The 13,989-nt window shown below is 44.5% G+C and overlaps 1 protein-coding gene and 1 pseudogene across 11 annotated transcripts in view; one reads left to right on the top strand and one right to left on the bottom strand.

Moving 5' to 3' along the window:
• Positions 1-13,197, bottom strand: part of LOC116474956 (protein DBF4 homolog B) — a 40,334-nt gene extending 27,137 nt beyond the window's left edge. For 2 of the 11 annotated variants that reach the window (XM_058444864.1, XM_032163879.2), the window contains exons 1-2: positions 12,954-13,196; positions 12,427-12,489 (exon numbers count right to left, since the gene is read on the bottom strand). Coding sequence is in view for 9 of the 11 variants with exons in the window: in XM_032163879.2 (XP_032019770.1) it covers positions 12,427-12,489; positions 12,954-12,972 (82 nt within the window). In the remaining 2 variants the exon portion in view is untranslated. Of the gene's footprint in view, positions 1-7,048; positions 7,230-12,426; positions 12,490-12,614; positions 12,752-12,854; positions 12,872-12,953 lie in introns of those variants that run through there. The other 9 variants (XM_058444865.1, XM_058444863.1, XM_058444860.1 and 6 more) reach the window with 6 other exon arrangements.
• LOC116474961 (large ribosomal subunit protein eL6-like) lies at positions 242-1,737 on the top strand (annotated as a pseudogene).
• Positions 13,198-13,989: the final 792 nt, after the last annotated feature.

Below are 13,989 nucleotides of genomic sequence, written 5' to 3'. Positions count from 1 at the left end.
TTCGAGACCAGCCTGGCCAACATGGTGAAACCCCGTCTCCATTAAAAATACAAAAAATAACCAGGTGTGGTGGCTCACGCCTGTAATCCCAGCTACTCGGGAGGCTGAAGCAGGGGAATTATTTGAACCCAGGAGGTGGAGGTTACAGTGAGTTAAGAGTTAAGATTACACTACTGCATTCAAGCCTGGGAGACCAAGCAAGGTTCTGTCTTAAAAAAAAAAAAAAAAAAAGGCAGATAATAGCAAGTGTCGGTGAGGATATGAGAAACTAGAACCCTCATATGCTTCTGGAGGGAATGTGGAATTGTGCAGTCACATTGGAAAACCATGTGTTAGTTTCTCAAAAGGTTAAACACAGAGTTACCGTATGACCCAGCAATTTTACTCCTAGGTATATCCTTGAGAAATGAAAACAGCCACATGAAAACTTGTAAATGAATGCTTATAGCAACATCAATCATATAGCCAAAAAGTGGAGTCTTTCCCATCTTGCAAGATGATGGGTGAGAAAGCCGAGAAGCCAGATACTAAAGAGAAGAAACCCAAGGCCAAGAAGGCTGATGCTGGTGGCAAGGTGAAAAGGGGCAACCTCAAGGCTAAAACGTCCAAGACAGGGAAGCCCCATTGCAACCGCAATCCTGTCCTTGTCAGAGGAATTGCAGATATTCCCGATCTGCTATGTATTCCAGAAAGGCCATGTCCAGGAAGAAGTACTCAGCTGCTAAATCCAAGGTTGAAAAGAAAAAGAAGTTTCTTGCAACTGTTACAAAACCAGTTGGTGTTGACAAGAACAGTGGTATTCAGGTGGTTAAACTTCACAAAATGCCTAGATATTATCCTACTGAAGATGTGCCTCTAAAGCTGTTGAGCCACGGCAAAAAAACCCTTCAGTCAGCATGTGAGAAAACTGCGATCCAGCATCACCTTCAGGACCATTCTGATCATCATCACTGGGCGCCAGAGGCGAGGGTGGTTTTCCTGAAGCAGCTGGTCTTGGGATTGGACCTCTGGCCCTCAATCAAATTCCTCTACGAAGAACACACCAGAAATTTGTCATTGCCACCTCAACCAAAATTGGTAGCAGCAATGTAAAAATTGCAAAACATCTTACTGGTGCTTACTTTAAGAAGGTGTGGAAGCCTAAACACCAGGAAGGTGAGACCTTTGACACAGAAAAAGAGAAATAGATTACAGAGCAGCACAAGACTTATCAGAAAGCTGTGGACTCACATGTTTTACAAAAAAATCAAAGCTTTCCTCAGCTCCAGGGCTACCTGTGATCTGTGTTTCCCCTGACGAATGGAATTTATCCTCACAAATTGGTGTTCTGAATTTCTTAAGAACCTAATAACTGACAACATTTTGTTTGTGTCTCTTAAAAAAAAAGTGGAAACTCATATGTCCATCTGATGAATGGATAAACAAAACGTGGTATACCCATATAATGGAACACTACTCAACAATGAAAAGGAATGATGTGCTGACACATGGCACCACATGGATAAACTGCAAAAGCATTATGCTAAGTGAAAGAAATCAGTCACAAAAGACTACATATTTTATGACTCTATTTATATGAAATGTCCAGAAGAGGCAAATGTATAGAAACAGAAAGTAGATTAGCAGATGACTAGGGCTGGGGAGTCAGGAGAAATTTGGGAGTGGCTGCTAATGGGTATTCTTTTTTGGAGAGAGAAAAGTGTTCTAAATTGATTGTGGTGATGGTTGCCCAATTCTGTGAACATACTAAGTCACTGAATTGTATGCTTTATGTGGATGAATTGTGTGGTGTGTGAACTATAACTCAAAAAAGCTGTTAAGAAAAAAAAATAGGACAGGTGTGGTGGCTCATGCTTGTAATCCCAGCACTTTGGGAGGCCGAGGTGGGTGGACAATGAGGTCAGGAGATCAAGACCATCCTGGCCAACATGGTGAAACCCTGTCTCTACTAAAAATACAAAAATTAGCTGGGCATGGTGGCACATGCCTGTAATCCCAGCTACTTGGGAGGCTGAGGCAGGATAATTGCTTGAGCCAGGGAGTTGGAGGTTTTAGTGAGCCAAGATCGCGCCACTGCACTCTAGTCTGGCGACAGAACAAGACTCCGTCTCAAAAAAAAAAAAAAAAAAATTTATTTATTTTGAGACGGAGTCTCACTCTGTCACCCAGGCTGGAGTGCAGTGGCGCGACCTTGGCTCACTACAACCTCCGTCTCCCAGGTTGAAGTGATTCTTCTGCCTGAGCCTCGAGTAGCTTGGATTACAGGCATGCGGCACCAAAGCCAGCTCTAAAAGAAAAACAATTTAAATCTCAATATTTGCACAGTCTCAAAATATCTTCCTGTAAGATAGTTATTAATTACAGAAGGTAAAACAGTAACTTCTCAGTGGAAAAACCTAGCAGACACCACTTTTAATCAAGGGATCGAAGTTAATGAGATTTATCTTATCTTCATCATGTGCCTCCTGATACCACATACTGGAGATGGGATAACGTCACTTCTGTGCCAAAAATGCTTTAGCTGAATTCAATCATGTGGACATACTAAACAAACCCAAATTTAGAGGTGACTTCAAAAGTACTGAGGTCATCAAAGACAAAGAAAGAATGAGGACCTCGTCTCAGGAGGAGACCAACGAGATATAATTAAAAGCAATGTGTAATCTTTTTTTTTTTTTTTTGGGACGGAGTCTTGCTCTGTCGCCCAGGCTGGAGTGCAGTGGTGCGATCTCGGCTCACTGTAACCTCTGCCTCCCAGGTTCAAGTGATTCTCCTGCCTCAGCCTCCCAAGTAGCTGGGACTACAGGCGCACACCACCACGCCCAGCTAATTTTTGTATTTTTAGTAGAGACGGCCATGTTGGCCAGGATGGTCTTGATCTCTTGAACTCATGATCCGCCCACCTTGGCCTCCCAAAGTGCCGGGATTACAGGCATAAGCCATCGTGCCCAGCTGCAACATGTAATCTTAAACCAGGACAAGAACATTGGGGAATAATTGGTAAAATGTGAATGAGATCTATAAATTAGTTAATAATATCAATATTAATTTCCGGATTTTATTTTCTTTCTTTTTTTTGAGACAGGATCTCACTCTGTCACTCAGGCTAGAGTGCAGTGGTGTGATCATGGCTCACTGCAGCCTTGACCTCCTGGGCTCAAGGGATCCTCCCCCTGAGCCTCCTGAGTAGGTGGGACCACGTGCACCACCATGTCACACACCATCATACCTGGTGAATTTTTTTGATTTTCTGTAGAGACGAGATCTCACTATGTTGCCCATTCTGGTCTTGAACTCCAGGGCTCAAGTGATCTTCTCACCTCAGCCTCCCAAAGTGCTGGGATTACAAGCATGAGCCAACATGCCTAGCCCCCTGGATTTTTTTTTTTTTTGACACCAAGTCTTGCTTTGCACCCAGGCTAGAGCACAGTGGCACGATCTCGGCTCAGTCCAACCTCTGCCTCCCGGATTCAAGTGATTCTCCTGCCTCAGCCTTCCAAGTAGCTGGGATTACAGGTGCCTGCCACTACATCCAGCTAATTTTTTTGTATTTTTAGTAGAGACAGGGTTTCACCATGTTGGCTAGGCTGGTCTCGAAATCTAGCTTCAAATGATTCCCCCACCTTGGCCTCCCAAAGTGCTGGGATTACAGGCATGAGCCACCACGACAGGCCTGGATTTTTAAAATTGTACTATTATCACATAGATGTTAATATTTGGGGAAGCTGGGTAAAGAGTAGGAACCTTTGACTATTTTTGAAATTTTTTTATAACTGTGAAATTATTTTAAAATTAAAAACGAAAAGATCTATCCACATCAATAGATGAGCTAAATATTGTTATAACAGTGTGAGCTGGTAAATTAGGTTGAGTAACTCTTCCAGAAGGTATCACAAAGAGATAAATAAATGGACATCAGAGAATTTAAGAAATGCAGAGGATAGGAATAGAATTGTCAACAACACCAGAAGAGTTGCAAAGGGGGAAAAACAATGGAGAGAAGAAAATATTTGAAGAAATAATGATCCAGGCTTCTGAATAAATGTGGAAGATGAATACAAGAACTTCTGTTCTCTCTCCAAATCTCACTAAAGTGACAGAAAAAGAATAAAAATAGATAAAGATACTGGCAAGAAGACAACAGGCAAGAGATGCTACAAAATGTTGGAAGCTGGAAATTAGATGGGTGAGTGAAAAACAGACAGGAGATGAGAGAAGGCTAAATCCTAAGCCAACAAGAAGCAAGCTGATTAGAGCTGAAAGGCCCAATCAGAGGGACCATATAGAGTAGAATGCTAGAATGAAACAGTAGGCTAAAATACCAATTATTTGAAAGCCTTTAAAAGGAATAGACTCTCAGAACCCTCTCCCACCCCAGCAGAAGACTAGAGCTGTGGTTCTTAACTGGGGAGATTTTTCCCCTCAGGGGATACTTGGCAACCTCTGGAAATGTTTTTGGTTGGCACAACTGGGAAGTAGGTGTGCTCCTGGCATCTAGCGGGTGGAGGCCAGGGATGCCACTTAATATCTTATAAAGCACAGGACAACCTCAGAAAACAAAGAATTACTTGGCTCAAAATGTCAATAGTCTTGGGGCTGAAAAAATCCCTGGACTAGAGGAACACCGGGCACAGGTGAAAGCAAAGATAAAGCCCCAGTGAAAACACAGGGGATCAAAAGAGTATCTGTATACTGAACAGTAAGACCTACAGATCTCTTGCCCCAGTGAGCTCCCAGAATGCTGACAAGCTTATACTTACCAGACAGAGGTTTGTAGGACTCTTCTCTAGGGAACTGACTAGCCCAAGACAAAAACATACAAACTAGTGACAATTGAGGTCCTTTCTCCGCAAAATTGCCAGGTCCCAGCTTACAGTGAAGTCTATCAAGTTGACAACCCCTTCTCCTCATTCTTAAATATGAATAGGTAAACAAAGATCATCAGACATTTAAAGAAAGTTTCTAACAAGAAATTAGGCTAGACTGGGCGCGGTGGCTCACGTTTGTAATTCCCGGCACTTTGGGAGGCCGAGGCAGGTGGATTACCTCAGGTCAGGAGTTCAAGACCAGCCTGGCCAACATGGTGAAACCCCATCTCTACCAAAAATACAAACAATTAGCCAGGTGTGGTGGCATGTGCCTGTGGTCCTAGCTACTCGGGAAGCTGAGGCAAGAGAATTGCTTGAACCTGGGAGGGGGAGGTTGCAGTGAGCTGAGATGGCGCCATTGCACTCCAGCCTGGGAGACAGAGCAAGACTCTGCCTCAAAAAAAAAAAAAAAAAAAGAAAAAGGCTAACAAACAGAAAAAAGAAGCGGAAACAGACACAATGTAGGAAGCAGAGGAAAACTAAAAAGAAACAAAAACAGTACAATTAACAACCAGGGAGAGGAAAGGGAATACATTATATCCATTAAGCACAACAAGACACTGTAAGAAACACACAGAAAAGAAAAAGCTCTTGGAAATTTATAAATGTTATAGAAATTAAAAATTCAACAAAAATTGGAGATTAAGTTGTGGAAGTTTTCTAGAGAATAGAATGAAAGACAAATAGATGCAAAATGGGAGAGAAAAACAAGAAAATCGGCCGGGTGTGGTGGCTCACACCTGTAATCCCAGCACTTTGGGAGGCTGAGATGGGTGGATCACCTGAGGTCAGGAGTTTGAGACCAGCCTGGCCAACATGCTGAAACCCCGTTTCTACTAAAAATACAAAAATTAGCCAGGTGGCAGGTGCCTGTAATCCCAGCTACTTGGGAGGCTGAGACTGGAGAATCACTCGAACCTGGGAGTCAGAGGTGGCAGTGAGCTGAGATTGCACCATTGCATTCCAGCCTAGGCAACAAGAGCAAAACTCCGTCTCAAATAAAAAACAACAACAACAACAACAACAACAACAACAACAACAAAACACCGCAAGAAAATCAAAGGAAGAATCTATGAGATCTAATATCCAAACAATAAAAGTTCCAGAAACAGAAAAGAGAAAATAGAAGGGAGAAATATTACAGAAATAATGCTAAAAATTTCCCAGAACTAAAGAAAATGATGTTCCAGATTAAAAGGTACCTGCTCCATAAATGAAAAAAGTCCCCCATCAAGACACACTGTCATGCAATTTCAGAATACTGAAGAGAAAGACAGGATTTGACTTACATTGTAGCCAATACCGGAGACCAGCTAATGTAAAAGCCTTCCTATGGGAGCCTCTCTGAACCTATTCTGGTTTGAGGGCTGCCCATTAAAAAAAAAAAAAAAATAAGCTGGGCATGGTAGCTCACATCTGTAATCCCAGCACTTTGGGAGATCAAAGTGGGAGGATCACTTGAGCTCAGGACTTTAAGACCAGCCTGGGCAACAAAGTGAGACTCCACTTCTACAAAAAAATCAAAATTTAATAATTTTTGACAATAATAGCAATAAAAATAGCAAATATATATCACTTGCTATGCACAATACATTCTCAACAGGCCTATAAAGATAAAATTATTATACCTGTTTTACAGATAAGGGAACTGAGGCACAGAGAAATCTTGTATGCCCAAGATCATACTGTTAGTAAGGGGTAGAAATGGAATGAAGGATACCTCTTATTACTTGTTTAGTGAAAGTTAAAAACAAATACAAACAACATACAGAGACTGTTACCACATTGGCATATAGATGGATAAATGTTGAGATAGTCTTGTCTAAATTTATACAGAATTTCAGGAAAGCCAAATATTGCTGTGGGGCTCCCCAAACTTATACTTCATTTTTAAAATTATTATTTATTTCAATAGCTTCTGGGGTACAAGTAGTTTTTGGTTACATGGATGAGTTCTACAGTGAATTATGAGATTTTAGTGCACCTGTCACCCAAGCAATGTGCACTGTACCCAATATGTAATCTTTTATCCCTCACCCCTCTCCTAACCTTCCCCCTCATCAAATCCCCAAAGTCCATTACATGACTTTGCATGTCTTTGCATCCTCACAGCTTAGCTCCCACTTACAAGGGAAAACTAAATGGTATTTGGTTTTCCATTCCTGAGTTACTTTACTTACAGTAATGGCCTCCAGCTCCATCCAAGTTGCTGCAAAATACATTATTTTGTTCCTTTTTATGGCTGAGTAGTATTCCATGGTGTAAAAAATATAGAATTTAAAATATAGGAGATCCAACACAGGAAAGAGGCAAAAAGAATTCCACAGAATGACGGGAGATCGGAGGACGAAATCAGTGCAATAGGCCTAGTACATAGCCAGGCCAGACTGGAGTTCTAAAACGCTATGTCTCCAAGACAAATTGACAGATCCTCTGATGAGCTTGAAAGTGTCGAGAGAAGGCCCATACTCTGGTGAAGAGTTTGGACCTGAATTAGTGATCCATACATAAAAAACAAAATCTCCTAGTTTATTATATAGCTCAGTGGTGAATAATGTTTTGTTTGTTTGTTTTTTTGAGACGGAATCTTTCTGTCGCCCAAGCTGGAGTACAGTGGCATGATCTCGGCTCACTGCACCTCTGCCTCCCGGGTTCAAGTGTTTCTCCTGCCTCAGTCTCCCAAGTAGCTGGGATTACAAGCATGCATGACATCCTACTGATTTTTGTATTTTTAGTAGAGACGGGGTTTCACCATGTTGGCCAGGCTGGTCTCAAACTCCTAACCTCAGGTAATCCACCTGCCTCAGCCTCCCAAAGTGCTGGGATTACAGGTGTGAGCCACTGCTCCCGGCCGAATAATGTTTACATAATGAAAATAATGTCAGCGGGGCGCGGTGGCTCACACCTGTAATCCCAGCACTTTGGGAGGTGGAGGCAGGTGGATCATGAGGTCAGGAGATTGAGACCATCCTGGCTAACATGGTGAAACCCCATCTCTACTAAAAAAATACAAAAAATTAGCCGGGCCTGGTGGTGGGCACCTGTAGTCCCAGCGACTCCGGAGGCTGAGGCAGAAGAATGGGATGAACCCGGGAGGCGGAACTTGCAGTGAGCCCAGATCGCGCCACTGCACTCCAGCCTGGGTGACAGAGCAAGACTCCATCTCAAAAAAGAAAAAAAAAATGTCAATACAAACGACTAAACCAAAATTACTACATATATACTGGGGAGATAAAAGGAAAGGTGGGAAATGCATGTGTGTTTGTGTGTGGTGCAGAGAAGTGGTAGGACAGAAAAAACCTTTATTGTCCATAGAAGATAGTCAATAGACATAATTCAAAATTGACTGGGCATGGTGGCTCACGCCTGTAATTCCATCACTTTGGGAGGCTGAGGTGGGCAGATCACTTGAGCCCAAGAGTTCAAGACCAGCCTGGGCAACATAGTGAGACCCCGTCTCTATAAAAAAAAAGAAGATAGGCCGGGTGTGGTGGCTCAGGCCTGTAATCCCAGCACTTTGGGAGGCTGAGGAGGGCAGATCATGAGGTCAGGCAATCGAGACCGTCCTGGCTAACATGGTGAAACCCCATCTCTACTAAAAATACAAAAAATTGGGCTGGGTGCAGTGGTTCATGCCTGTAATCCTAGCACTTTGGGAGGCTGAGACGGGCGGATCACGAGGCCAGGAGATGGACACCAACCTGGCTAACATGGTGAAACCCCACCTCTACTAAAAAATATACAAAAAATTAGCCGGGCCTGGTGGTGGGCACCTGTAGTCCCAGCGACTCCGGAGGCTGAGGCAGGAGAATGGTATGAACCCGGGAGGCGGAGCTTGCAGTGAGCCCAGATCATGCCACTGCACTCCAGCCTGGGTGACAGAGCAAGACTCCATCTCAAAAAAGAAAAAAAAAAATGTCAATACAAATGACTAAACCAAAATTACTACGTATATACTGGGGGGATAAGAGAAAAGGTAGGAAATGCACGTGTGTTTGTGTGTGGTGCAGAGAAGTGGTAGGACAGAAAAAAATCTTTATTGTCCATAGGAGATAGTCAATAGGTATAATTCAAAATTGGCTGGGCATGGTGGCTCACGCCTGTAATTCCATCACTTTGGGAGGCCGAGGTGGGCAGATCACTTGAGCCCAGGAGTTCAAGACCAGCCTGGGCAACACAGTGAGACCCCATCTCAATAAAAAAAAAAAGAAGATAGGCTGGGTGTGGTGGCCCACGCCTGTAATCCCAACACTTTGGGAGGCCGAGGAGGGCAGATCATGAGGTCAGGAGATCTAGACCATCCTGGCTAACATGGTGAAACCCCGTCTCTACTAAAAATACGAAAAATTGGGCTGGGTGCGGTGGCTCATGCCTGTAATACCAGCACTTCGGGAGGCTGAGACGGGTGGATCACGAGGCCAGGAGATCGAGACCATCCTAGCTAACACAGTGAAACCCTATCTCTACTAAAAGGACAAAAAATTTGCCAGGCATGGTGGCGGGCACCTGTAGTCCCAGCTACTCGGGAGGCTGAGGCGGGAGAATCGCTTGAACCCAGGAGGCGGAGGTTGCAGTGAGCCGAGATTGAGCCACTGCACTCCAGCCTGGATGACAGAGTGAGACTCCGTCTCAAGAAAAAAGAAAACATAATTCAAAATGGAAAACAACTAAAACAGTGTGAGCATATTATTACAGAAATAAGGTGGTAACTTCTAAAAGAAATAGTTAAAAGCTGTAAATGGTTGTTTCTTAGGAAGTGGGAATCAGACAGCCTGAAAGGGGATTAACTCTCATGCCTCCTGTTTTTTGTGATAAACTTTGGCTTTTTTTTTTTCCTTTTTGAGACAGAGTTTCATTCTTGTTGCCCAGGCTGGAGTGCAATGGCGCAGTCTCGGCTCACTGCAACCTCCACCTCCTGGGTTCAAGCGATTCTCCTGCTTCAGCCTCCCAAGTAGCTGGGATTACAGGAGCCTGCCACCACGCCGGCTAATTTTTTTTTTTGAGATGGAGTCTTGCTCTGTTGCCCAGGCTGGAGTGCAGTGGTGCAATTTTGCTCACTGCAAGCTCCGCCTCCCCAGTTCACGCCATTCTCCTGCCTCAGCCTCCCGAGTAGCTGGGACTACAGGTGCCCGCCACCACGCCCAGCTAATTTTTTGTATTTTTAGTAGAGGTGGGGTTTCACCGTGGTCTCAATCTCCTGACCTCGTGATCCGCCTGCCTCGACCTCCCAAAGTGCTGGGATTACAGGTGTCAGCTACCGCGACCGGCTCTGTTTTTTGTATTTTTAGTAGAGACAGGGTTTCACCTCGTTGGCCAGGCTGGTCTTGAACTCCTGATCTCAGGTGATCCGCCTGCCTTGGCCTCCCAAAGGGCTGGGATTACAGGTGTGAGCCACCACACGTGGCCTGCCTTTTAAGCTATGTCAAGAATCAAACAGGAAGCCAGGTGTGGAGACATGCACCTGTAGACATAGCTACTTGGGAGGCTGAGGCAGGAGAACTGCTTGCACCCAGGGCTTTGAGGCTGCAGTGAGCTATGATTGTGCCACTGTACTCTAGCCTGGGTAACAGAGCAAGTTCTTGTCTCTAAAATAAAATAATAAAAAAAAATTTAAAGAATCAAACTAGAGTCCAGGTACGGTGGCTCACGCCTATAATCCCAGCACTTTGGGAGGCCGAAGTGGGTGGATCACGAGGTCAGGAGTTCAAGACTAGCCTGACCAACATGGTGAAACCCTGTCTCTAGTGAAAATACAAAAATTAGACGAGCATGGTGGCGTGCTCCTGTAATCCCAGCTACTCAGGAGACTGAGGCAGAAGACTTGCTTGAGTTCTGGAGGCGGAGGTTGCAATGAGCCGAGATGGAGCCACTGCACTCCAGCCTGGGTGACAAAGTGAGACTCTGTCTCAAAAAAAAAAAAAAAAAAAAAAAAAAAATCAAATTGGAATAAAAACGAAAATAAAAACCCTCTAAAATCCACATATACTCATCTTATAGTAAATTTTAAGAACAAATATAAAAACGTATAATCTAAAATATTGGGCTGGGTGCAGTGGCTCACGCCTGTAATCCCAACACTTTGGGAAGCTGAGGAGGGTGATCGCTTGAGCCCAGGAGTTGAAGACCAGCCTGGGCAACACGGCAAAACCTCGTCTCTACAAAACAAACAACAAAAAAAATTAGTTGGGCGTGGTGGTGAGTGCCTGCAGTCCCACCTACCTGGGAGTCTGAGGTGGGATCACTTGATCTGGGGGTGGCTGAAACTGCAGTGAGCCATGACTGCTCCACTGCACTCCAGCCTGGGTGACAGAGCAAGACCTCAAAATAAATAAAATAAAATATTTTTTTCTTTCATCAATATAATCCATAGGTTCACATAATCTAAAACATCTAATGAGAAAAGCAGGTCACTTACAAAGCAGCAAGAATAAAAAAGAAATGCTGAAGAAAACAAGGAGAAAATACTGTAATTTTTCAATGTGTTGAAGGAAAAAATATTGACTTAAATTTTACTACAAGGCTGAAATAAATACATTCTTAGTTTATCACACAAAGCCTCCTTTTGAAAACACTCTTGAGGGAAGTTCTCCAGAGAAACAGAAGGGAAAAAAAAGCAACAAGAGATGGGAAGAATGAATAAATAACTCAGTAAATCAAGTGGATTACTGTTTAAAAGGCAACAAGCCGATGGCATATCTGTTAACAATCCAGAAGTAAAACTAGATGGTATTTTTTTTTCTTTTTTTTGAGGCGGAGTCTCGCTCGGTCGCCCAGGTTGGAGTGCAGTGGCGCAATCTTGGCTCGCTGCAACCTCCGCCTCCTGGGTTCAAGCAATTTTCCTGCCTCAGCCTCCTGAGTAGCTGGGACTACAGGCACGCCTCACCACGCCCGGCTAATTTTTTGTATTTTTAGTAGAGACGGGGTTTCACTGTGTTGGCCGGGATGGTCTCAATCTCCTGACCTCGTGATCCGCCCGCCTTGGCCTCCCAAAATGCTGGGATTACAGGCGTGAGCTGCCGCGCCCAGCCAACTAGATGGTATTAACTAAAGGGGCAGTACGGAGGGAAGTGCCATGTGCTAAAATACTTACCTAATTAGGTAGCAGTGTTTAACTTAAGGATTTTATTGTAAACAACTATGAATGTAATAATTTGTAAATTTAAAAAGTCACTCTATCTTGACTCCACATCTGTCTGTTAATCTTGTTCATAATATGACTCTTACTTGACCTTTACCATGAATCCCAAAACGGTCTATGATGCTGCGTCCATAGACACACACACATAAAACCACTAAGTGGGCCGGGTGAAGTGGCTCACACTTGTAATCCCAGCATTTTGGGAGGCCTAGGCAGGAGGACTGCTTGAGGCCAGGAGTTTGAGACCAGCTTGGCCAACACAGCGAGACCCCATCTCAATAAATAAATAAAATGAATAAATAAGTACATAAAAACACTGAGTGATCAGAAAACTCCAACAGGGTGAACATTTTTCGGTCTTTTCCAAGAGACCCTGGCGCAATTTTCACCTCATGTCCCTAGTTCTGACCTGTTACCCACCTAGGTCCGGGGCCCGGAGCCTACTCTCAGCCATGGAACTCTCCAGCTCGAGGCAATCGTCTCCTGAGAAAGGACATAACAGCAGCTCAACCATCTTCACTAATCCTTCGACCTTCCATGCCTCCCGCCCACTACCGTCTCCCAAAACCCGCACAGAAACGCGACTCCTGGGAACAGCAAGACTCAACTCCATTCCGACCTACATCCCGCGACTCCCGCCAGGCTCTTGTCCCTCATGCCCTCCGCCTCCTTTCAGACTCCGCTCAGTGAACGGCCGTGACCTCTTGGCCACCTCCTGCCCATCTCAATCTCCATACATCCCTCCAGGCTGTTGTCCCCTACATTCCTCTGCCACCTTCATTCCTCAGTCCCCTCAACTCCTGTGGCTCCTTCCCGGCCCCTATATCCTCCTCAGCTTCGGCACCTACCCGCTGGTCAATTCCTAAGCCCCCCCCACGACCCCACACCTCGCCTCAACTATTAACGACCCCTTCCGCCTTTCTTTCTCCCCTTCCCAGCATCCGTACCCTTTCCCGGTTCGCTCATCAAATGCCGGCTCCTTCTCGGCAACCGTACTCCTTCCTCAGAGGCCTCCGTATTACATTCGCGAGCTCCATGAGCTCTTCCCGACTCCACAGTCCCGGTTATCCCAGGGCAGCTACAGCATTAATCTCTTGGCGTTTTCGGCCGCGGCTTCAGTTTAAATTTCCTGCCGGCTCCACCCCTAAAAGAAGGCCGTAGCTGCGAGATCCGTCCTACGGTGTCCTTGGAAGGACAATATTAGTTTCGCGATTCCTCTTTCCGTTCCCCCACCGCCTACGTCTTCTCAAACCGTCTCTTCATTTCTCGGCTCTTCATCGGCTTGGCAGCTTTGCCCCTTAATGGCCCTCAAGTTGAGGACTAGTGGTCGCTTTTTAGTGATTCTTCACATTGAGCTGCATTGAAATTCCTAGAAGTTTGAATACTAAATAACAAAATAAGCCTAACACTTGCAGAGCATTTGCAGTTTACATAAAGATTTCACTTACACATCATTTCATCGTCACATTTTTGTCCCCCTCCCGCTCTTCAATTATTACCTGCCCAGCAAAACTTCTCAAAAGACGTATCTTTATCCCTCACTTCCCATCTTTTCTTCAACCCATCTAATTAGACTGCTAATTAGAGATCAAATTTGATCTAATAAGAGATCATTCAGTGGAGAGCTGGGGACCTCCCCACTAAAACTGTACTTATCCAGGTCGACTGTGATTTCCATAGTCTGAAATACTATCCTCATCATATCCAACTTATAGATGGACTATTCCTTCTTTGAAATACTTTTCTTCTTTTTGCTTCCATGACTCAGCACTCTACCGGTTTTTTCCCCTATCTCAATGGTTCCTCCTCAGTCCCCTTTGCTGGATCCAAAGCCACTGTTCACCTATATATGTTGGAGTATGCCAACGCTTTAGCCCTTATCCCTCTCCCTTATCTCCCTAGGAGATCTCATCCAGCTCCATAGCTTTACAATTCAGCTCTGCCACACCTTCAGATTTTCTGTAGTTCTGACCTGTCTGATCT

The sequence above is a fragment of the Hylobates moloch genome, unplaced genomic scaffold, assembly GCF_009828535.3.
Source record: "Hylobates moloch isolate HMO894 unplaced genomic scaffold, HMol_V3 SCAFFOLD_10, whole genome shotgun sequence".
NCBI lineage: Eukaryota > Metazoa > Chordata > Mammalia > Primates > Hylobatidae > Hylobates > Hylobates moloch.
The sequence above is the reverse complement of the archived record's forward strand: the minus strand, read 5'-3'. Positions and strand labels throughout refer to the sequence as shown.